Source organism: Enhydra lutris, unplaced genomic scaffold, assembly GCF_002288905.1.
Source record: "Enhydra lutris kenyoni isolate GAN:26980312 unplaced genomic scaffold, ASM228890v2 scaffoldscaffold39, whole genome shotgun sequence".
Classification (NCBI taxonomy): domain Eukaryota; kingdom Metazoa; phylum Chordata; class Mammalia; order Carnivora; family Mustelidae; genus Enhydra; species Enhydra lutris.
Genome location: NW_019154123.1, coordinates 9,644,417 through 9,670,325, shown reverse-complemented (window position 1 = coordinate 9,670,325; position 25,909 = coordinate 9,644,417). Strand labels below are relative to the sequence as shown.

At 40.0% G+C, this 25,909-nt stretch overlaps 1 protein-coding gene across 1 annotated transcript in view; it reads left to right on the top strand.

Moving 5' to 3' along the window:
* The window catches only part of LOC111155055 (potassium voltage-gated channel subfamily H member 8), a 388,581-nt gene that overhangs the window by 321,175 nt on the left and 41,497 nt on the right, over positions 1-25,909 (top strand). The window contains exon 11 of the mRNA XM_022515084.1: positions 3,055-3,269. Within this exon, the coding sequence (XP_022370792.1) occupies positions 3,055-3,269 (215 nt within the window). The remainder of the gene's footprint in view (positions 1-3,054; positions 3,270-25,909) is intronic.

Genomic DNA, 25,909 nt, shown 5'->3' with positions numbered 1-25,909 from the left:
TTAAAATCAATACAGCCTTTGGTAAACTTGAGCACATGGCTTCACATTGGATCTGTAGATATTTAATACATATTCACTATGCCAACAAAATGAATAAATATATAATGTTGTAGGAACAAGAATCACCAAACAGCTCTCAAGCCATAACTTATTTGAGCAATTCAGTTGTCCAGTCAATACGTGAAGACATTTCTTAATCTGATGCCTGGGGATTCGTTTGCCTTGTACACTTTTATTTCATGTCCTGGTAATTGTGTTTTTCTACCAATTTCTTCATTGTTGTTTAAAAGAAAATGACAAAGCACTGATAAATGTGCTCTTCATGATGGTATTAGTCTATCTAATTATAATTAAACCTGTTATTGCTCAAAGTTGGATGGTTTGCCAATCCACCATCAGCTCCCCCTTCTCCAATCCCTTCCCCCACCCTGTGGAAAAGTAACTTGTTAGCAAATATCAGTAAAAGAATTCTGAAAAATGGGGATAGTAAGAGACCATAGAAGTCTTTCTCTTCTTTTAGAAATAAGGATACTGAGACCTAGAGTAAATAAGAAACTTTGATCAAAGTCCTAAATCTAGGTTGTGAGAAATGCACAAGACCGGAAAATCAGGGAGGGTAGGGACTATGTTATTCTTTACCAGTGCACACGTGCTGGGGCTCAACACGAGTTCCAGTTCGCATGTCAATGCTTCATAAATACTTGCTAAATGAATGAATAAGCTGATTCTTTCTAGAGTGCCAAAGTTGGCAAGATGTTGGTGTTGTTTTTATAGCTGGGGTCACTGTGACTTAAATAGCCATGCTGTGGCCACCCGAGGTATGGAAGTATGTAGACCCTACAGTCATTTCGAACACCAGTTGCTTAACAGAAAATATAAATGCATTTTGTAGCAAGACACCACATCGTGATAAACTCTCCTTAGATATACAAATTTCAAAACTGGCTATATTCAAAGCATCCTGGGTATATTTACATCTTACATCGGTACCTGGCTGAGTTTTTGAGCACCAATTTAGATTTCTAACAAAATGTATAAGAAACAAAATTGCCAAGTTTAGCAGTATGGGTGGACAACAATAGATCCAACTTGAATCCTTTAGCACCACGTGGTTGTACAGTCCCTGACCGTCTGTAAGTGCAGATTTTAGTCCCTTTTTCCTTTGGCCAAATAAGCTCATCTTCAAGGTTTGAATTTAATGTTATTTCAGAGATAATACTCAGATGTAATTCAATAATTTTAAAATGCCCTATTTTTATCTGTTACATATTTATGAATATTTCAAGTATTCATGGTTAATTTGGCATGTTTCCTTTTCCTGTGAAATTCAATAATACGGAATTTTATTGAAGTCTGCTACAATTCAGAGGCTTTCCTTCCAGAAATGCTGGGCACAATAAAAAATAAAAATCTGTAAGTTAAAAAATGAACTGAATGGGGGACAGACAATTTGTTTGATACGGTTCCTAAGATATTCTTTCCTTGGTGGTTTCTCTGTTGGGTCCATGGTTGGTTGTTGATTCCCTGTTGAGATGGAGCAAAGCAGCCATTAAGAAAATAATAATAAAATTTCAAGCCCAGCAGGAGGACAAAGCCAAGAAACTCCCAAGTCGTAGCCATGAATCTCATGCCAGTGTCCTCTGTGAACGTAGGTCATAATACTTCCGCGGCAAACCTAGGTTTGTCTGAGGATGGAAAGGATTTTCTTTCACGTATCTCACACGGATGCCGAGTGAATTAATGGCTGTGTCTAAAATAAATTCGAGGGGCGTCTGGGTGGCTCAGTGGGTTAAAACCTCTGCCTTCTGCTCAGGTCATGATCTCAGGGTCCTGGGATCAGCCCCGAGCCCCGCATCGGCCTCTGCTCAGCGGGGAGCCTGCTTCCCCCCTCTCTCTCTTCCTGCCTCTATGCCTACTTGTGATCTTTCTCTGTCAAATAAATAAATAAAATCTTTTAAAAAAATGAAATAAAACAAAATATCTGAAGCTGCAATCAGTTCTTTGTTAGCTCTTACATTGATGCTCACCTTCCTGCTAGGCTAAATGGATTCAAATGAACCCAAAGACTTTAAAGATTCAAATACATTGTCCAATACGATCTAATCAGCAAACTCAAGGAAGCAAGCTAGTTCCCAGGAGGAGGAATCCAGCCTTAGACTGAGAGGCAGAGGCATTTTAGGGCAAATAGCAGGGGTGCTGGGTGAGGTGCAGGAGCGGGTGACAAAGTGGTAGTGGGTGTCTCTCCCTGCAGTGGCGCAAGCCGAGACCTCATAGTTTTTGTTTGCTTTCATTTTTGATGGGAAAATTGGCCTTTTACGCTGTCACAGAGTGTTAGAAATATGGTTGTGTTTCACATTTTCATTTGGTAGGTTTCACCGTCCTTGACGTCCCCTACCTCTCTGTGCCCCACCCTGTTCTGAGGCTAGGAAGGGAGGGCACCTCCTCCCTCCTCACCCTCTCTCTTGTAGAGGTGTTCGGAGGTAAATAAAAGAACCTGAGTGCTAGCAAGCTGATGATGAAGCCATTATTGTGTTAGAATCAAAATCACTAATACACATTTTCATGGTCTTCTACAGTGCCCCCCCTCCCTTGGAGCCATTATTATTTCTCCTGAATAGTTGAGGCAACTGTGACAAAAATGTCAACTGCTTTGTCTAAAGTCATTTATCGAATGCCATGAGGAACTGTTTGGAGCCCATCTATCACCGACCGTTCCCAACTCTGCTCTCCTAGTTCTTATCCCCCAGACCACCGTTCTCAACCAGGAGCAGTTGTGCCTGCCAGGGGACATTTGACAACGTTAGAAGATATTTTCGGTTGTCACTGCTGGGGGTTGGCAATATGAGATGGTGGTAAACATTCTACTATGTACAGGAAGCTCCCCCACCAAACAAAGAAATACCAGGCCCCATATCTCAGGGCTGCGGAGATGAAGGTGTCTTTTTCTTTTGCAGTGTCATCTCAGAGAAGGGAAGCCTATAAGTGAAATGAAGTTTCCAGTCCCATCTTGCTTTTCTTTGGAAGTGACATGTCTCTTTTTTTCACTGTTTCAAGGGAAAGGGGACTTAATTGGAGCAAACCTATCAATTAAGGACCAAGTGATCAAGACCAATGCTGATGTGAAGGCTTTAACCTACTGTGATCTTCAGTGTATCATCCTCAAAGGACTCTTTGAAGTGCTAGACCTTTACCCAGAATATGCTCACAAATTCATGGAAGACATTCAGCATGATCTCACATACAACCTTCGAGAAGGTCATGAGAGTGATGTAAGTCTTACTGCTAATTAATGCTGAGATCTAAACCATGGGGCCTGGAGATCATTTATAACAATAAAAGCCCATGTCATGACTTCCCTTGTGAAAGTCTCTGAATGGATAAGGTATGATTATTCAGCCACTAGTTGAACAACCAAATAATTAGCTAGACGTCAAGGGTGGAATTTGTCAGCATTCTAAAAAAGTATTGTTTATAGATGACCTCCCTTAATTCAGTTTCTTTCTTGTTTACCTTCATGTGCTTATAACTAGAGTCAATTTCAGTGACATATAATATTTAGCTGCAGTTGTGTGTTTTCTCCAGAATTTAAGGATTTCCAGATAGAATATATGGCTCAGAGTTTGCTGTGTTTGTAACTATTTACTATTCTGCTTGCTTGTTAGGGAGTTTGCTTAAAAATAATCTTTTTCTTAACCAGTACCCAGAACAGTCTATCTTAAATTGACTAAATATACATAAAAAGATTCAAGCCAAAGATTGTCACGCTGAAAGTATAATGAGCATTTTATGAAATTATAAATTTGCTGCATGTTTCAGTTTATACAAACAGCTTTCCTAACAAAATAGGTGCTACACTGCACCCTGGGATTAAGCTGATCGCGAATATGACTTCATTACATGTGTCAGAGACACAAATGATTTAATAGGCATGATTGTTGAAAGGCAAGCCAGAGCATGAATAGTGTTCTCTAACAACAAAAGCCTTGATTGCTGCCTTGAGTTTTGTCCCAGATATTTGCAATACTCGATTTTTTTTTCCCCTGAGACTTCAAGGAACTATTGTGTTGACAAACCTATATTATGTAGGCATTTTGTTAGTCATTAATATTCCTCACTTTGGAAGGTAGAGAATAGAAGTTGTATATCACTTCATCTTCGTTGAGGATATCAAGTCACAGTCAATACATAGATGGTATCCCATTCTGAAGTTGGAGATTAACGAGTTTTGAATGTGTGCTCTCTATGGATGATAGCAAACAGAAAAGGAGGTATCAGTATTTGTTGGGAATCTGTTTGTGCTAAGCACTCTGCCTAAATAAACATCTCATTTAGTGCTTAAAATGATTTTGTAAGGTATCGATCAATCTGTATGGAACAGAAAACAGATTGAGAATGGCTAAGTTACTTGTGCGTAGTCACACAGACTTATAGGTGACTGGGACAGAGTCTGAACACAGATAGCTGTCATTTTATACACTATTAGTTATGTTGTCTCTGCTGAAGACACTTTTCATATCTTCTGATTCAACAGATGGACTTATTTTTTTAAGATTTATTTATTTATTTATTTTAGACAGAGAGAACGTGGGGGGAGGGGCAGAGGGAGAGGGAGCATCTCAATCAGACTCCTCATTGAGCACACAGTAGGGCTCGATCCCACCACCCTGAGATCATAACTTGAATCAAAATCAAGAATCAGATGCTTAACCGACTGAGCCACCCAGGTGCCCCTTGACACATGGACTTTTAAAACTACAATTTTCTTTTGTACTCTCTAAGACAACCTAATGGGACAACTATTTTTGAAGTGTGGAAATGTGCGAGAGGGTGGAAGGAACCAGAGAGGAAAGAAGAAATCCAGGAAGAGAGAAAGAGCCAACATGCCTTGGCCCATTAAAGTGGAAGATATGGATCTCAAGCCCTGTCTTCTTTTTATTTGATTCCTTTATAAGGATCTGTATCTCTGATCAAATCTTTATCCCCTTTTATCTATTTGCCAGAACATGAATTGGAGTGATTTTTAGACTCCCATACTTGAATTGCCTGTGGGATTATTTTCATTATCTGTTCTTTCTCTTGCATTGTTTTGTTTTGTTGTGGCCGTTTGGTTCCTTCCTTTTAGCAGATGTCATACTTTTGTTTAAATGTAGATGTGTCTTATGAAAATTATTCTATTATTTTCCTCCACTCAGGTAAGGTTTTCTCTTGGCAGACAGATCGAGTTCCAACCAACCAATTTCATCATGCCCAGAGTTCCTCTTAGGTTTTGTTAGGCTGTTCTGTTCAGCTTTGCCCATCATCTGGGGCTACAGCCTCCACCCTTAAGACGTGCTCTTTCTGGAATCTCAGCTGAAAGCCTGAGACGTTTACCAGGGCCTCTCCTGTTTGGTGGGGCTTGAACTTCCCTCCATCTCCTCAGCACTCATTGTGGCTGAAATCTCCGCTCCTCCCAGGTGCTCTCATCTTCCGAGTGGCTTGGAGCACTACCCTGTGCATGCGCTCATGTTAGCAGCTGGCTCATGTGTCCAAGTCCACACGGATGCAGTTACCTGCTCCATGGGCTTCTACTCTTCAAATCCCAGGGGTTTCGGTATCACCTGAACGTCATTTCAGTCTCCTTTGCCAGGAAGATGACTCCTTTCTGTTCTGCTCTATTCCCCCTCACAACGAAATAGTGAGTTCTCTCCAGAAGATGCCTGGATAAATGCAGAGCACGTGTTGGTGTGCCCCTCTTCTCTCAGGGACCACGGCCCTTCAAATCTTCCCTGAGCTGACTGCTCCAGTGCTTTCAAACTGTTATTTTATGCATTTTGTCCAGCTTTATTTTTTACTTGAGGGTTAGTTCAATACAAGCTATTTCATTACAGCTGGAACCAAAAGTATTGCTTCTTTTCAGCTATGTTTTTAAGGGCAAATGGGAACTGGAACTTACCCCTGAAACCTTTATTGTTTTTTTTTTCCTAGTCATTTATCACTCAAAACTTTTCTCTCTCAATCTCTCTGTATCTTTATATTTATATATATATATGTATATATTTTTATACACAGCATACACGCATATATATATATACACATACATATACCTTCAAGATGTTGGGATGGTATGCCTTCTAAAGGCTTGATAAATTTAGGCCACCCTTCCCCATAATTCCATACCCTGGGGGAAAAGTCTTTCGGTCTTTATAAGCGTACTCCAACTTCATGGTACATTTGTATTCTGATGGTGACCTATGGTTATGAATTCTTGCTTTGCAACTCTGCTGTAAGATCAATGGGATACCCAGCATCTTTCCTTAATTTCCATGTACACACAAACAAAAATATCTAATCACACAGGACTTTTAGTGGGTTGAAGCCTTTGGTGATCAGTGGGTTGTAGAGGAAGGAACATTTGCATAATGGAAATGCAAACAATATAAATGTGAGATAACTATATATCCTTATTCTTAAAAATCAAGTGGCCATTCTGCTGCATTGTTCAGCCCTTTCTTCCTGCTCTCATCACTCTCTTTTTCTTGCTCTTTCTTTATCTCCAATTCCCCATTATTTCTGATATGTATTAGTTTATCCCCCACTCTTTGGCTGCCTTTTGTCTTTCTCATTCTGCCTCTGGATTCACCTGGTACCCCTTGGAACTTACACATTATTAGGTGACACAGAACATCAGGGTAAAGAGAAGACTGATGGTCAACCCATTTTGAAATAAAGATCAGAAAAGCATTTTAAGAAATAGTCAAAAATTAGGGGCACCTGGGTGGCTCAGTGGGTTAAAGACTCTGCCTTCGGCTCAGGTCATGTCGGGGTCCTGGGATCCAGCCCCGCATCGGGCTCTCTGCTCAGCAGAGAGCCTGCTTCTTCTTCTCTCTCTGCCTGCCTCTCTGCCTATTTGTGATCTCTGTCAAATAAATAAAATCTTTTAAAAAAAATAGTCAAAATTTAGAAGGAGTATGTATGTAGCTGTGGTAAGATATAACTCCTAGAGCTATGATAAATTATGTGACTTTAGAATGACAGCTCATTCGATTCTCATCGGAAAATTAACTAAAATATATAATATTCTAGTTTATGGAAAGGCTAGCTAGCATGGTTTGGATCTCATACTGATTATGCATCATAGGCACCCTGTGTTTCCTATCTTTGCCTTATTTATTTATAGCTCCTGGATAGCTCCAACAATGGCGTGGATTAATTTAGCTCTTTCTGTCCATGCAGATTATGAGAAATTTGCTTCACTACTTCTCATGGTAGACCCTATAAAATTGGCTTTAGCACAAACTTGTTTGTTGTTAGTTATGAAATTTAGTGCCTTAATATAAGAATTTTGAATTTGTGATAAAACAAATAAAATGATTGAAGAGTATCTAAAATATCTGTTTTCAAAAGTTAATAATGCTAATACACTGAAAATCAGATATCGATATAGCTATGTATAAATACAGATGTGCTTCTCACATGGTAGACACTGACTGAGGGGTGGTATCGTGGTTATGGAGCAACAACCAGCAATGGTTGTTGAAAAAGAATGAGAAATTCTAGGAGTGCCTGGGTGGCTCGGTTGTTCCGCATCTGCCTTCAGCTCAGATCATGATCCCAGGGTTCTGGGATCTGGTCCCGCATCAGGCATCCTACTCAGCGGGAAGACTGCTTCTCCCTCTGCCGCCCCCCTTGCTTGTGTTCCCTCTCTTGCTGTGTCTCTCTCTGTCAAATAAGTAAATAAAATAGTTTTGCTTTTTTTTTTTAAGGAAAGATAAATTCTTACTGAGGGGTTATCAATGATGAAACCTATTCAGTTTTAAGTGTTACCTCATTTTCCCTCAATTTCTCATTGTCATGTAATCTGATGAGCTTAAAAAAAATAATAAAGTCTCCTCCTTCAGATTTTCCACCTCTTTAGTAGAGGAAGGGGTGTTTCCCCAGTTTCTTGAGGGTCAGTGACCTCTAGGAGAAGGACTTTGAATGCCCATCTCCAATATAGGACAAGAGGCTACAGCTAAGTTCAGGGAAGAACCCCGGGGCAGAGACAAGGGAGCCCTCGAGGACGTTCACATTCAGCGGCTTCTTCCCACTTGGACGTATTTGATCATACTGCGGTTGTTTAAGGTGCTGACCTATCATAGCTGCTTAAAACTTCCACACTACCTTAACATCCCAGCTCCCCACAATCTACATCTACTCTCTATATAAACCAAGCACCATGCTTAAATAGCGCAGTTATAAAAATTGAACACTGCAAATTCTCAAGTGACCTTCAAATGAAACAAATGCAAGTATAACCATAATTTATTGCAAAAGTTCCAGAGTGATCATATGCAGTAGTTAGAACATATATAAATAAATATAGTGGAATGCAGATTGTCATAGTAATTGAAGAGTCAACTTGCCATCACCAGCCTGTGGGGGTTGTGTGTGTGTGTGTGTGTGTGTGTGTGTGCATGTAGGTGTGGTGGGTGCTGAAAGAATCTGACCATGACACACGAGAAGTGGTATCCTGAGTGGTCCTCCTGCCTCTATTCTTATTCCCTCACCACCCTCTCTCCTCAAGGGTCCAGAAGCAACCTATTCAAAACTATAAATTGGATCATGTCATTCCATTGCTCAGAATTTTTCACATGGATCCCCACAGACTGTTAATAAAATCCAGACTTCTGACCATAACTTTGAAGATCCTATGCATTGCAACACCTGCCTGCCTTTCAGATCCATCTGATGACATCTTGAGTCTGGCTCCCACTCCAGCAAACTGGCCCACTTTCCCTTCCTGCAGGGGTGTTCCTCCCACCTCACCTGACCACCTGCTCTGGAGTTTGCCTCTCCAGCGTATCCTCTGGCACATCACCTTGTTGGTCTTTTTCAGAGCTTTTAGCAAGATCTGAAGTTCTTTTAATATGTATATTTGCTTGCTCGTGGCCAGTTTTTCCTAGCAGAATGTCTACTTTATGTGGGCTTTGTTTTATTCTAGACTATAGCCTCAGTGCCTAAGTCAGAGCCTAATGTAGAATTAACATTTAATATACATTCAATGAGTGAATGAATGAATTTCAAAAAGTTTACTTTGGGAACTGGAACTTACGTGAAATTTTGATAAAATGAATAAAGTCCTGAAGACGGCAGCCACATAGCCTTGAAATATAATTTAAAATGAAATTTGGGGCGCCTGGGTGGCTCAGTGGGTTAAAGCCTCTGCCTTTGGCTCAGGTCATGATCCCGGGGTCCTGGGATCGAGCCCCGTATTGGGCTCTCTGCTCAGCAGGGAGCCTGCTTCCCCCTCACTCTGCCTGCCTCTCTGCCTCCTTGTGATATCTCTCGCTCTGTCAAATAAATAAATAAAATCTTTAAAAAATAAAATAAAATAAAATGAAATTTAAGAGGAGCACCTGGCTGGCTCAGTTGGTAGAACAAATGACTCTCAATATCGGGGTCGTGAGTTCAAGCCCCACGTTGGGCGTATGGTGTACTCAAAAAATAAAATAAAATGAAAAGTTAAGAGAATTCAGAATTACCTTCCTAAGAAGTAACAAAGCCAAAGAAAGTATTGTAGTTAGGATTTAAAAGAACATATTGAAAGAATATCTAAGTTGGAAAGTCTGTTTTTCACTTCCTTCAAATTTAAGATGAGAGGTTTTCAAGAGCCATAGGAGGAATTTAAGCTGAATAATAAGGGAAAAAAAAAAAAAAACCCTTGCAATATAGGTAATATAATTCCTCCAGGTAGTCTGGGATAGTAAGTTTTATTAGGATGAAAAAGGATCTGCCTTCAAATCTAAGCACACACATATTTTCTGTAAAAATAGATGAAATATTATAACACTAATGCCCCCCAGGAAGTAGAGAATCAATACTTTTAACCATGAAATCATGCTGGACTGTTATTCACCTCACATTTATTGCCTAGGGTAGAAGACTACAAACTTCCTGTGTGAAACAAATTTACATGTGGAGAATTCCCGAGTTTAGCAACGCAGCTGACCTGTGTTTATAAAATACTTCATCAAAGCGTAACACATGGGTCTGCTGCACTTTATGGTTAGCTGTGAGGTATAAGGTCTCTAATGTGTGTGGCGGAATCGACTCAAGTAAATCTCATGGTCTTTAGCATTAGCTTCAGTGGTATCTGAATGTGAATTCATATTTCCATCTGGGTCTAGACCCCATGTCTTTCATATACCGAGGTGAATCTTTAATTTGTTTGAAGTTTTCAATGGGCAGCCCCTATCTCAAACACAAATAGCAGTGGAAAAAGCATCTAATTCCCAAGTACTATTGAAATGTGTCCATTGGACCACTTGGCCCTGGACAATTTCTTAAGTAATTAAGCTGTACTATATCCATGAGGTTTGACTCTGCTTCCTCCCGTAGATAAAAACAAGCCTGAGTAGATCTTCCAGTTGAAGTCTCTGATTTGCCAACATCCTTGCCACCTATGTGATTATATTACAGTTTAATTCAAGATTGTACTGAAAAGAGAGCTATTTCCAAAGGAGGGACTTGGTTTAAATTTAGTCCCCATTTCAGACTGGAAAAAGATTAGGCTACTTGGAAGGAATTTTCTTGAAAATGATTTACCAAATGATAATAATGTAAAAAATCGTATCTGGCAGCCCAGATACTTAGCTCTTCAAGAGTAGCCTGTTTGGAGGTGTGCATCTGCAGCCCAGTTTTGTGTAATAAGAGAACATAATTAATTCTGTGCCTTTTTGAGGTAATTGTTCTTTGAAAATTGCATGTTGAAGGACTCTCGTGTCATCTGATCATGTCAGCTTCCCCTGCTATCCTGGGAGCAACAGGTGTTTTGTCAGTTGTGTATTTTAGGATACTCTCTCTATAAGAAATGTCTTATTGTCAATTGTTTTACCTGCATACAGTTTAATGGTGCTTAAGATGGTGTCAGATATGATAGGAAAAGCTCAGTAAATAACGGCCTAGAAATTCTACTTGTACCCAGTATACTTCCTAGGTTCCGAAACCTTTCTCGTACTGGTCTGTGTGTGCAGAAGTTGTGGCAAACATATTACCTTGAAGGAAAAAGATTGCATTTTAGGTAGGGTCCCCAGAGTCCAGCATTGTGTTCACGTCCATGGCTTTCAGTAAATGAAGATTGCTGTTGAATTTCTGGCACCTAATGAACCTCTCACTTGCTTTGACTGCAGCCAAAAGACCGTCAGTGTCCTCTTTTCTTCTAGCGATTACCCAGCCTTAATGTTTCATTTCCCCCATTACTATCAGTCTGGTCCCCATCTTTTCCCCCTGAGAGATCTCGGGGTGGAATGGACTCCCCTGGACCCATTCCTGTCTAACCTTGAGATTCTCTTTCTCCTGCCTCAGAGAGATGAAGGCTCCCTACTCCTAGGAAGAAAAAAGGTTATTTTTTTACAGACTGATTCTTTTTTACATCCTTATTTTAAAACAGAACTAGTATGGGGCATTGGCAAAGGGTCTGAGGATCCCAGTAAGTCTGCGGGCAATTTAGAATAAGGGCATTGACTGTACGCAATAAAAATCCAACTCAAATAGAGCATCAGAGTCAGAGGAGATTTATTGTAAGGATTCCCAGTATCTTAGGGGATTAAATGAAATACACACACGTGCACGGGCACACACCTGGGTCTCAGGAATTCTTATAATTGGGTTAGGTTGGATTTTCTCCACATTTCTTATTTTTCCTTGCTTCTCCATTTCTCTCTCCTTCAGTCATCATGCTGTCTTTCTTTCCTGTCCAAATGGCAAGAAATGGTCACAGATAGCAGCTCCTCAGTTCAAGTGGGGAGTAGATGAAGCTCTCTTGGTTCATTCTAGATTCCTGTAGGACCGAGTGGTTCAGCTCTAGTCAAGTGCTGCTCAGGCTTCATCAATTATTGTGTGTGGGAGTGTTTGTGTGAGGGGGTCAAGGAGGGAGGGAGACCACACTGTAATAGTATGATGGTTTCCATGGCAACCCATGGACTGAAGCGTTGAGATAAGAAAGATCCAGAAAAGTGGTGGGTGGTCAGAGGTAGTTGTCAGACAAATGAAGCAAAACCAGTGATTTTATGAACTGTGGGGAATCACATCATTGTAGGCTGTGCAATCATATCGCAGCAACATTTCCTTAGAAAACAAATCTTATTTAAACACGTATTAAAAAATAAAAACAAATAAAGTAGAGGACACATAAAAAGCTTTAAACCACCCTGAATGGGCTCTTGTTTCATGGCTGAATTCTGTCCTGTGTAGCCATCTGTCAGTCAGACAGCATGAGACATATCCTGCAAAGAGATCAGCCACATTTTGAGGATATCTAGGTATTTCAGCTTATGTTTTCAGGTTGAACAGTGAACATTTAGATTTTTGAGCTCCTTGGGGAAAGCAGGGGCTAGCCGAGTTGAGAAAGGCAGAGGATAAAAGGCCACCTGCCATCCCATAAGTGAGACAAAAAGTTTTTCTTTCCCTTCTTTTCTGGTTACTTCCATCCTGCAGGGAGCAGCAGATGTTCATTCAGCCTATAACAAAGTATCCCATTTGCATACACACACACACACACACACACACACACACACACAAAGACTTGACTTATGCCCATTCCTTCAGAATGAAAAACTACCTAGGCTGCAACCACCAGGAATCGTCCACCCAGCCCCACTGTTACCTGGGGTCCTCCATTCTCCACTCCATTTTTGATGGTTGTTTCAGCCACCATAGAAGCCCAGAGCCTGCCCTCAAGTTCAGCTGTAGATGCGGGTAACAGAGCCCACCCTCTTGACAAGGCTCTATGAAGTGAAGATGATGTTGATGCTGCTAATGGTATAATAGCTCCTGTGAACCAAGCTGTACGCTAAGCACTTTACAAATATTGCCTTCTGTTAACTCTCACCATACTCTTGGAGTCAAGTTGCTCAGTTCATGTCCTAGAAAAGGAGACTAGTTAAAGACAAGAGAGGTAAAAACTGGTCCAATCCTTCTGCAAGGAAGCAAGGGAGGTCAAGAACTGCAACGTCTGTCCCATGCCAACTGAATCCTAAATCCAATGGAAACTTAGTGTAAGTACATCCATCAGAGTGAAGTTACACATTTTCCTCTGTCCCTTAATCCTAGAGCAGTGAATGCCAGCCGTATCTTAGGTTAATGGAGCATTCATGGGAAACATGTAAGAGATGGGATTCATGGGAAAACAAACTTCACATGTAAGAGAAAATGAACCACAGAACTTTTTGGTAGTTCTTCAAACTGTATACTTTTTATTTGTGCACAGTTTTGCATATATTATACTTTCATGAAAAAGTTAAAAAAAATAAATCATTGAAGAACTCAACCAAATTATCAGTGGAGAACTCCATTGTATATATATAAGTTCTTTGAGAGCCATAGCTATATTTTATTCATCTTTGTAATCATTTTCCTAGTCAAACTGCTAGTACAAAGTATGTGCTTTATGCATGCTGCCTGGAATATAATTCACACACACACACACACACACACACACACACACACGAGTTTCCATACCTACAGAATAAAATGTTAGGACTGGAAGTGATCTTAAGTACCCCGATTAAAACTCAGATTTTCCTTTGATTACAAGTGACTTAAAGGGAGGAGCAAAGAAAATTTACTCATTCACAGAACTAAAAATCCAGTCATTGGTTAGGAATATAACTTAAATGACTGCTATATCTAAATAAGTTAGAATATTCCCTTTGCACAAAGTAGACTTTTTCTTTGGGATGAAGTCTTCCATCAACCATTCCAAGTATGTGTTTCAAATAAGATTCAGTCAAAAAATCAAAATGTTTCTCAACAGATTTTATTTTCTCTTGTCAACTGCATATTTAGTAGCACGACCGCTGACAAGGAAAGGATGTAAATGTTTATTAACTATGTATTAGGAGCAAGGGAGTTTGTTTACATCACCTCATTTCATTTAATTTTTAATTAACAGATGAAGGAACTCGCTGTCCCAGCAGTTCCTGCCTGAGATTACAGAATTAATGAAAGAATCGAATAGTATAAAATTGAGTCAAATGCTGGTATTCTGAATCTCAGCCTAGTACATTTGTCCACTAAAGCACTGTGCTACAAATCAGAACATAATTCTTCTAAAAGAGTTGGTTTCCTTCAGGCATCCCGACTTACAGCAAAAGCTATACTGAATTTCCAGAATAACATTCGCTTTAATCTTCTTAACCTTAATGCTATTACTTGTCATGTGTCATCAAAAACCCACTGTGCCTAAATGTTTCAGGAAAGACATCTCCTTAACAAGAGGATAAGACTGCAGAACTACTGTAGTTTGGCCATCTGACTTGTCCTTTCTCTTAGTAATTGTACTTTCATTTGCTCGAAAATCCATCCATCTATTAATAACCCTGTGGTCACCGACTAGCTCTGGGACAATGTCTTCAAGTACATGGTTTTCAGTCTTCTATACACGTAATGGTTCTTCAGGCTTCCTTTGTTCCATGTTTGAGAGTAAATCTGTGAAATCACTCCATGATCATTTCAGATGTACAAAATAGTATTTCCATTCCTTTCAGACTCAGTTTCATCCTTGTAAGTAGTTGGAGGCCTTCTTATCAATTGAAATAAAATGTTCTCAGTATTTCCTTTATGTGCTTATACACACTGTTATGGAGAAGGATTAAGACTATAGGTGAAAGAGGTGCCTGGGAGGCTCAGTCAGTTGAGCATCCAACTCTTGATTTCAGCTCAGGTCATGAGTGATCTCAGGGTTGTGAGATCGGGCCCCACATTGGCTCTGTGCTGGGTGTGGATCCTCCTTGGGATCCTCTCTCTCCCTCTACCCCTCCCCCTCTACCCCTGTCTTCACTCTTCTTTCTCCTCCCACTCTAACAACAACAACAATAAGAATACAGGTGAAAGAAGCAATATTTTTTAACATTTCTCAATCAATCTGTGAATACTTTACCTCTGTATGTTAGGATTTTTTTGAAACATAATTTTATTCTGTTTTTTCATTCAAGGACTGGATCTCCTGGGTCTTTTTAGAATAATCCTGAATGTTTTACTACAGTATATATTTCACTGTTTGCACTCTGCTAGTCTAATAATATTTCCCTGGTCATCCTTGAACATGGACAATCTCTCTTCCATTAGCCCTTTAATCCCAAACCCAAGCTCAACTGATAAAACATAGAGTCAGTGGGTGGTATAATTAAAACTGCTCTAAATGAGCTAAGTTGGTAGAAATTAAATTAAAATTAAAAACAAATCACAAAGTCCCAGGATAAATGTCTCTCATAGTGCTTTTCCCGTGAAGTTCCTCAAAAGGGTATAGACAGCAGAGATGATAACATATGGTAGAGACAGTCTGCTTACACCACAGCACAGACTGTGCTCAGCAGGCAGAGCTGGAGGCCTCCGGTCCATCAGATTGGAGACACCTTATTTGCTCACCATTTAAACTCAACAATCTGGGATGCCAAAGGAGTGGTGGCTTTGACTGAGGGAACAGTAGCCAAGTAGTCAGAAATCGGAAGCAAACAAGATGCCAGGTGGAAGGGAGAAGTGAAGTACCTCAAGATTATGAATTGGCAGGCCAGCACACCATCCTAATGACAAGTCTGCGACAGTGGAGGGATCCGTAGAGGATCCCTTTGCACAGTTCTGTGAAATGAATTGGGATTTAAAGGATTTAGTTTCCATGTCATTGAGGAAAATGATTAAGGAAAAATTCTGAGATGAACATCTGCAAGATGCTAAGCTTTTAGTGATGTGGTAATCCCACTTACGTGTTCCACTCGGAAGATTAAGTTCTTTAAAAGCGGAGCATATGGTCACCGATCTGTGTCACTGCGTTTTGCCAGGATTCATAAACAGTTCCGGGTCTGACTAGGGCTACTACCGAAGCGTATTTGTATTCCAGGTTGTACAGTTCGCGTTTTTTCTTTTCTTGGCCACACCGCTGTCTCAATGGGACAAAATATCAGCATTATGTATGGGGAAAAGACCAAAGAACCAAAACCGGGTTCTGTCAAAAAAGAGCAAAGAATACGCGGCATTAGACTCAATACGCATAGAAGTTGTATGACTCGGAAGAAAGCTGCTTTCCTTCTGCGGGCCTCCAGTTCCCCATCTCTGGCCTAAATGGTCACTAAGAAACTGTCAGTTGAGTCAAGCCAAACGCTGCAACAAACAGCCCCAAGTCTCGGTAACTTAATACAATAAGGAGAATCAACGATTCGTGCAGTAAAGCTCATTCGTATCATAGCGTACAGGTGGTGGCTTCTCACCTGACTCAGGAATCCAGGCTTCCTCTAGTTGATGGCCGTGACATCCCCCAGACCTCAAAGTCATCTGGAACTCACAGTCCCTCACCAGGCGCTTTGTATCCAGTCAGCCCACCAGTTAAGAGAGGGAGGGTCACTGCGGCCTTTGCATTACTCGGGGCCAGACCCAGAAATGGCACAGGTCTCTTCTGTTCGCTTGCATTGGCCAGAGTGGGTCATGTGGTTCAGCCCCGGTGCACGCAGGCTGGGAAACCTCATCAGGCTGTGTCCACCTGGATGCAGCTACTCGGGGCAACCGCTGACCAGTTAGTGAACAATTAACCAGTCTGAGCTGTCGGCCCTTCCAGTTTGACCTTTCCATTTTTTTTTTTTTTTAATTCCAGCTCAAGAAAACTTTAAAACATTGAGAAAGGTGTGCAACCAAAGTATATTATTTGATTTTGCTCTCCCTCTGTTTTATTTTATTATTGTGTTTTTGTTTTACCTTTCAATGAGAATGTGTTCTTCAGGAAACAGAATAGGCACACATGATATCATTTAGTAATTTGAGGAAAACATGAGGAGCGGCAGATCAATGCAGCTTGCTGGACAGATGAGTGTGGCATCGTTTTATGAAAGTCTAGCCTATAGGAATATATATCTGCCAAATACATTAATAAATAGAAGGGTATCCATACCTTAAAATATTTCTTCAATTTTTCTAAATAATTTACCACAGAATTACTTTAATGGTACTTCTCCAAGTAAAAGTGTCTATTTAAAAATTCTGAATGAATTAACTTAAAGTCAATGATTGAGAGCCAGTGCCAAGTAGAACTTAGACCTCCAGAAGATCTAATGGAAATTAATAGGAAAAATATGACTCCCACTGTGGGACTCCAAATGACTTATTTTGGAAGCAGGTATATTACCTAAAAGTAGTATGCCTTCACAGTCCAACTAAGGCCAGAATTGTTCCTTCAAAGAATCCAACATGCCAGTTTCCTGCAGTCCCCAAAGACACAACTTCACAAGCACAGTCCGATCCAGGAGACTGGGAAACGAAGGGCGGGAATTGCTTTGCACAATTTGTAACTCATTGTTAACTTTTGTAACTATAACTCAGTTAACTTTGTAACTCATTGTGAAGGCATCATCCTTCTAGTAAATTCACTGGTGCCTATTTTGCAATCATGAAAATAATCACCTAAAACATGCAAAGAGGGGTGCCTGGGTGGTTCAGTCAGTTGAGCGTCTGTCTTCTGCTTGGGTCATGATCCCAGAGTCCTGGGATCAAGCTCCCTGTCGGGCTCCTTCCTTATCAGGGAGCCTGCTTCTCCCTCTGCCTGCTGCTCCCCCTACTTGTGCGCTCTCTCTCTCTCTCTCTCTGTGTGTCAAATAAATATATAAAATAAAATCTTAAAAAAAAAAAGTGGAGAGAAAAGTTTGTTCTGACGAGAATTACATGTATAGATTTCACGTGGGTAACTAGAATAATGATGTCTTTGTATGAACCTATAAGTAACTGACTGAGCTCATAAGTTTAGAATGCCCCTCTCGAGGAAGTTATGCCCGTTCTAAATGGATCTGCTTTATTCACTCTTCACATTTTTATGAAGAGGATTCCAAAGTTGATACTCCTGTGATTTTGTCCGGACTAGGAAATGGCCACTCTGTGATTCAGCTGTCATGTTATAACACTGAAATCTCGTCCACTTAGTGTAATTTCAGAAAAGAGGTCATTGCCTTACTTCTCCCCACAAAACTCTCCTCTAAATCTCCCATATTTTTTAAAGATTTTATGTATTTATTTATTTGCCAAAGAGAGAGCACTAGCAGGGGAGAGGGGGGACAAGGAGTGGCAGGCAGAGGGAGAAACGGGCTCCCGGATGAGCAAGGAGCCATATGGGACTCCATCCCAGGACCTGGGGTCATGACCTGAGCTGAAGACAGATGCTTAACCACCTGAGCCACCCAGGTGTCCCCTTCACTGTTTATTTTTCAAGGTTAAGGAGGAGTCTATCCTGGGATGAAAGCACAGGCTGAAAACACAAATTTACATATGAAAAGAAATAGAAAAGACAAACCATTATATAAATAACTGGGGAATGATTCCTTCACAGGATGTTTTAATAGGAGATACCAAAGAAGGAAACAAGATATATCAGGCACATTTGATCTATGACAATTGTTGTTCAGGGGACTTCTTAGAGCCCCACTGGGGGAGCAAAAATGCAAACTTAAACACATTTCTTCCTTAATTTCAGTGGTTTATACTCCTATTGTGAATTCTGAGAAAGACTGTTTCAGTCAATATATAATTAGTAATACCTTCCTTACAGTGCTCCACACATCACCTTTGAGTACAACAAAACTGTACCCTAAGAACCTTGGCCTTCGTCTGCTAACTGTGAGACATTCTTCTTTACCTAGAAATTGTTGAATATTTGGCAAAAATGTAAATGTTATGAAACACAATACTCCTCATGCTTAAGTTTCACAGAGGGCTTTAATTTAAAAAGAAATGCATTTGGGGGGACACCTGGATGGTGCAGTCAGTTAAGCAAGCATCCAAATCTCGGTTTTGGCTCAGGTCTGATCTCAGGGTCATAGGATCGAGCCCATGTCCAGCTCCAGGCCCGGGGTAGAGTCTGCTTGAGATTCTCTCTCTCCCTCTCCCTCTTCCCCTCTTGCTCATGCTCTCTCTCTAAAATAAATAAATACTTAAAAAAAAAAAAAGAATATGCATTTGGTCATGTAGAAGCAGCCCATGACCCCTCTATCATGGTTCTCTCTCTCTCTCTCTCTCTCTCTCTATATATATATATATATATATACACACAGTCCTATATAGTTTCTCTGGCTAACTGAGCTTAACCAAAGCACTGTGGTTTAAATTAGAGTAGCTCATTTCGGTTCGCTGGTACAAACACTATTTTCAAAATACAGAGTTGTTCACCTGTTTTGTTACGGCATATAATTGACAGTGAGCTTCCTTGGTAGCAAATTAGTCATTTCACATTAGCTTTAGAAGCGCCATCGGGGGGCGCCTGGCTCAGTGGGTTAAAGCCTCTGCCTTCAGCTCAGGTCATGATCCCAGGGTCCTGGAATCGAGCCCTACATCGGGCTCTCTGCTCAGCAGGGAGCCTGCTTCCTCCTCTCTCTCTGCCTGCCTCTCTGCCTACATGTGATCTCTGCCTGTCAAATAAATAAATAAGAAAAGAAGAAGAAGAAGAAGAAGAAGAAGAAGAAGAAGTGCCATCGGGAGTTGTGATGTGAAAACTTCTCATACCAAATTGAGCATCTTTCTTCACCGACCTGATTTGGAACCAGAGTACTCAGCATGTATCCTGAAACTCTTATGAAACCAGCTATTGTGTTTCCTTACAATTACATAGTAGCTGATTTTACAAGCTAACCAAGGAGCCATTGTACCCTAATCAGAAGCAGGTCATTGGGGGGCATGGAATCTCAGCTCAATATAATGAGTTTAAACTGCAAATTCTTTTAGCACTGATTAACTGCTGAACTCCCAAATCACGGAGTTGGTCCATAGCTCCCAAAGCCTGAAACCTTTAAAACTCTATGTCAGGGTGGAGAAATTTCTAGTTTTCTCACATAATGGTGTGTATTTTCTTCCTTTTCCTTTCTGGAATGATATGAACCACATATTTATAAGTAACTCTCTCTCTCCCTCAAAATCATCCTGCATTTTCCAGGTTGTTGACTAAATATTAAGAGACTTTCTGGGTTTTCTTTTAATCCCCAAAGCCTTGTAATTCATACATTTGAATCTGGAGATAAAAGGTTAAAATTATGCTTGAGTTAATTTGCATACATTATCATTGTCTTGACTGAATGGACAGTTTAAAAGTGCTTTATTTTGTTTAAGTGAAGCAGATCAAAGTGTTGAGGGAAAAAAGACTAGAATACCAAGTCATTACTTTATGTAAAATGTTCTGCCTAGTGTTGCACAAAGAGGAGTTCTGTGGCGTGGCATGATAGCCCCCGCTAAGAGAGCAATGTGGGGAAAACTCCTGTTTAACAATTTTGTGGTCTCTTTATTAAGGGGTCCTACATATATATTAGTTGCAGTTGGAAATCCATCTGTGTGTATGTTTGGATGTCCATAGCTAAAAATGCCCTATTTCCCATTAAACCAATTCAAAGAAAACTTTTCTTCATAATCAATATATCAGTAATAACATAACTAACATTTTAATAGGAATTAATTGCTTTTTATGCCAGCCAGTGCACCAAGTACTTAACAAGTTCAACAATGTGAGAACTTTTTTCACCATAAGTCCTCTTGCGTATCTCATAAAGTTGAAGCGATAAGACACCAGCAGGCTCCGAATGCTTCCTTTCCCTAGAGAAACGAGAGGGCTGGGAGGCATGGCACCACCTAGCGGTCATCTCTGGTAGGAACGTTGGGCATTGTGGCCAGAGTGGAAGTGGAAGGGAAGTGTGAACCCAAGGGATCCCGAGTGTCAGTGAGAGAACTGAGAGCACCTTTGTGATTGCTGATGGAATAGAAAGGGAGGGATAATTTTAAAAAGTCTTACTGTAACTTATCAATATGTAACCTTTAAGGTTCTTGAAAACACGAAAAAAATATTTTTTTTTTCTTAAACAGATTTATTGAGTTACAATTATATATGTCATTACATTTTCTCATTTTTTTTTGTTTTTTTTTTTGTTTTTTTTTTAATTTTATTTTTTATGAACATATAATATATTTTTATCCCCAGGGGTACAGGTCTGTGAATCGCCAGGTTTACACACTTCACAGCACTCACCATAGCACATACCCTCCCAAATGTCCATAATCCCACCCCCCCAACCCCCCTCCCCCCATTAAGCCTCAGTTTGTTTTGTGAGATTAAGAGTCACTTATGGTTTGTCTCCCTCCCAATCCCATCTTGTTTCATTTATTCTTCTCCTACCCCCTTAACCCCCATGTTGCATCTCCTCTCCCTCATATCAGGGAGATCATATGATAGTTGTCTTTCTCCGATTGACTTATTTCGCTAAGCATGATACCCTCTAGTTCCATCCATGTCGTCGCAAATGGCAAGATTTCATTTCTTTTGATGGCTGCATAGTATTCCATTGTGTATATATACCACATCTTCTTTATCCATTCGTCTGTTGATGGACATCTAGGTTCTTTCCATAGTTTGGCTATTGTAGACATTGCTGCTATAAACATTCGGGTGCACGTGCCCCTTCGGATCACTACGTTCATATCTTTAGGGTAAATACCCAGCAGTGCAATTGCTGGGTCATAGGGTAGTTCTATTTTCAACATTTTGAGGAACCTCCATGCTGTTTTCCAGAGTGGTTGCACCAGCTTGCATTCCCACCAACAGTGTAGGAGGGTTCCCCTTTCTCCGCATCCTCGCCAGCATCTGTCATTTCCTGACTTGTTAATTTTAGCCATTCTGACTGGTGTGAGGTGGTATCTCATTGTGGTTTTGATTTGTATTTCCCTGATGCCGAGTGATGTGGAGCACTTTTTCATGTGTCTGTTCGCCATCCGGATGTCTTCTTTGCAGAAATGTCTGTTCATGTCCTCTGCCCATTTCTTGATTGGATTATTTGTTCTTTGGGTGTTGAGTTTGCTAAGTTCTTTATAGATTTTGGACACTAGCCCTTTATCCGATATGTCATTTGCAAATATCTTCTCCCATTCTGTCAGTTGTCTTTTGGTTTTGTTAACTGTTTCCTTTGCTGTGCAAAAGCTTTTGATCTTGATGAAATCCCAATAGTTCATTTTTGCCCTTGCTTCCCTTGCCTTTGGCGATGTTCCTAGGAAGATGTTACTACGGCTGAGGTCGAAGAGGTTGCTGCCTGTGTTCTCCTCAAGGATTTTGATGGATTCCTTTCTCACATTGAGATCCTTCATCCATTTTGAGTCTATTTTCGTGTGTGGTGTAAGGAAATGATCCAATTTCATTTTTCTGCATGTGGCTGTCCAATTTTCCCAACACCATTTGTTGAAGAGGCTGTCTTTTTTCCATTGGATATTCTTTCCTGCTTTGTCGAAGAGTTGAGGGTCTATTTCTGGGCTCTCTATTCTGTTCCATTGATCTATGTGTCTGTTTTTGTGCCAGTACCATGCCGTCTTGATGATGACAGCTTTGTAATAGAGCTTGAAGTCCGGAATTGTGATGCCACCGACTTTGGCTTTCTTTTTCAATATTGCTTAGGCTATTCGAGGTCTTTTCTGGTTCCATAAAAATTTTAGGATTATTTGTTCCATTTCTTTGAAAAAAATGGATGGTACTTTGATAGGAATTGCATTAAATGTGTAGATTGCTTTAAGTATCATAGACATTTTCACAATATTTATTCTTCCAATCCAGGAGCATGGAACATTTTTCCATTTCTTTGTGTCTTCCTCAATTTCTTTCATGAGTACTTTATAGTTTTCTGTGTATAGATTCTTAGTCTCTTGGTTAGATTTATTCCTAGGTATCTTATAGTTTTGGGTGCAATTGTAAATGGGATGGACTCCTTAATTTCTCTTTCTTCTGTCTTGTTGTTGGTGTAGAGAAATGCAACTGATTTCTGGGCATTGATTTTATATCCTGACACTTTACTGAATTCCTGTACAAGTTCTAGCAGTTTTGGAGTGGAGTCTTTTGGGTTTTCCACATATAGTATCATATCATCTGCAAAGAGTGATAGTTTGACTTCTTCTTTGCCGATTTGGATGCCTTTAATTTCCTTTTGTTGTCTGATTGCTGAGGCTAAGACTTCTAGTACTATGTTGAATAGCAGTGGTGATAATGGACATCCCTGCCATGTTCCTGACCTTAGCGGAAAAGCTTTCAGTTTTTCTCCATTGAGAATGATATTTGCGGTGGGTTTTTCATAGATGGCTTTGATAATATTGAGGTATGTGCCGTCTATCCCTACACTTTGAAGAGTTTTGATCAGGAAGGGATGCTGTACTTTGTCAACTGCTTTTTCAGCATCTATGGAGAGTATCATATGGTTCTTGTTCTTTCTTTTATTAATGTGTTGTATCACATTGATTGATTTGCGGATGTTGAACCAACCTTGCAGCCCTGGAATAAATCCCACTTGGTCGTGGTGAATAATCCTTTTCAGGTACTGTTGAATCCTATTGGCTAGTATTTTGGCGAGAATTTTTGCATCTGTGTTCATCAAGGATATTGGTCTGTAGTTCTCTTTTTTGATGGGATCCTTGTCTGGTTTTGGGATCAAGGTGATGCTGGCCTCATAAAATGAGTTTGGAAGTTTTCCTTCCATTTCTATTTTTTGGAACCGTTTCAGGAGAATAGGAATTAGTTCTTCTTTAAATGTTTGGTAGAATTTCCCCGGGAAGCCGTCTGGCCCTGGGCTTTTGTTTGTTTGGAGATTTTTGATGACTGTTTCAATCTCCTTACTGCTTATGGGTCTGTTGAGGCTTTCTATTTCTTCCTGGTTCAGTTGTGGTAGTTTATATGTCTCTAGGAATGCATCCATTTCTTCCAGATTGTCAAATTTGTTGGCGTAGAGTTGCTCGTAGTATGTTCTTATAATTGTCTGTATTTCTTTGGTGTTCGTTGTGATCTCTCCTCTTTCATTCATGATTTTATGTATTTGGGTCCTTTCTCTTTTCTTTTTGATAAGTCTGGCCAGGGGTTTATCGATCTTATTAATTCTTTCAAAGAACCAGCTCCTAGTTTCGTTGATTTGTTCTATTGTTTTTTTGGTTTCTATTTCATTGATTTCTGCTCTGATCTTTATGATTTCTCTTCTCCTGCTGGGTTTAGGGTTTCTTTCTTGTTCTTTCTCCAGCTCCTTTAGGTGTAGGGTTAGGTTGTGTACCTGAGACCTTTCTTGTTTCTTGAGAAAGGCTTGTACCACTATATATTTTCCTCTCAGGACTGCCTTTGTTGTGTCCCACAGATTTTGAACTGTTGTGTTTTCATTATCATTTGTTTCCATGAATTTTTTCAACTCTTCTTTAATTTCCTGGTTGACCCATTCATTCTTTAGAAGGATGCTGTTTAGTCTCCATGTAATTGGGTTCTTTCCAAATTTCCTCTTGTGATTGAGTTCTAGCTTCAGAGCATTGTGGTCTGAAAATATGCAGGGAATGATTCCAATCTTTTGATAACGGTTGAGACCTGATTTAGGACCGAGAATATGATCTATTCTGGAGAATGTTCCATGTGCACTAGAGAAGAATGTGTATCCTGTTGCTTTGGGATGAAATGTTCTGAATAGATCTGTGATGTCCATCTGGTCCAGTGTGTCATTTAAGGCCTTTATTTCCTTGTTGATCTTTTGCTTGGATGATCTGTCCATTTCAGTGAGGGGAGTGTTAAAATCCCCTACTATTATTGTATTATTGTCGATGTGTTTCTTTGATTTTGTTATTAATTGGTTTATATAGTTGGCTGCTCCCACGTTAGGGGCATAGATATTCAAAATTGTTAGATCTTCTTGTTGGACAGTTCCTTTGAGTATGATATAGTGTCCTTCCTCATCTCTTATTATAGTCTTTGGCTTAAAATCTAATTGATCTGATATAAGGATTGCCACTCCTGCTTTCTTCTGATGTCCATTAGCATGGTAAATTCTTTTCCACCCCCTCACTTTAAATCTGGAGGTGTCTTCAGGTTTAAGATGAGTTTCTTGTAGGCAACATATAGATGGGTTTTGTTTTTTTATGCATTCTGATACCCTGTGTCTTTTGATTGGGGCATTTAGCCCATTAACATTCAGGGTAAGTATTGAGAGATATGAATTTAGTGCCATTGTATTGCCTGTAAGGTGACTGTTATTGTATATTGTGTCTGTTCCTTTCTGATCTACTACTTTTAGGGTCTCTCTTTGCTTAGAGGACCCCTTTCAATATTTCCTGTAGAGCTGGTTTGGTGTTTGCAAATTCTTTCAGTTTTTGTTTGTCCTGGAAGCTTTTAATCTCTCCTCCTATTTTCAATGATAGCCTAGCTGGATATAGTATTCTTGGCTGCATGTTTTTCTCGTTTAGTACTCTGAATATATCATGCCAGCTCTTTCTGGCCTGCCAGGTCTCTGTGGATAAGTCTGCTGCCAATCTAATATTTTTACCATTGTATGTTACAGACTTCTTTTCCCGGGCTGCTTTCAGGATCTTCTCTTTGTCACTAAGACTTGTAAATTTTACTATTAGGTGACGGGGTGTGGACCTATTCTTATTGATTTTGAGGGGGGTTCTCTGAATCTCCTGGATTTTGATGCTTGTTCCCTTTGCCATATTGGGGAAATTCTCTCCAATAATTCTCTCCAATATACCTTCTGCTCCCCTCTCTGTTTCCTCTTCTTCTGGAATCCCAATTATTCTAATGTTGTTTCGTCTTATGGTGTCACTTATCTCTCGAATTCTCCCCTCGTGGTCCAGTAGCTGTTTGTCCCTCTTTTGCTCAGCTTCTTTATACTCTGTCATTTGGTCTTCTATATCGCTAATTCTTTCTTCTGCCTCATTTATCCTAGCAGTGAGAGCCTCCATTTTTGATTGCACCTCATTAATAGCTTTTTTGATTTCAACTTGGTTCGATTTTAGTTCTTTTATTTCTCCAGAAAGGGCTTTTATATCTCCCGAGAGGGTTTCTCTAATATCTTCCATGCCTTTTTCGAGCCTGGCTAGAACCTTGAGAATCGTCATTCTGAACTCTAGATCTGACATATTACCAATGTCTGTATTGATTAGG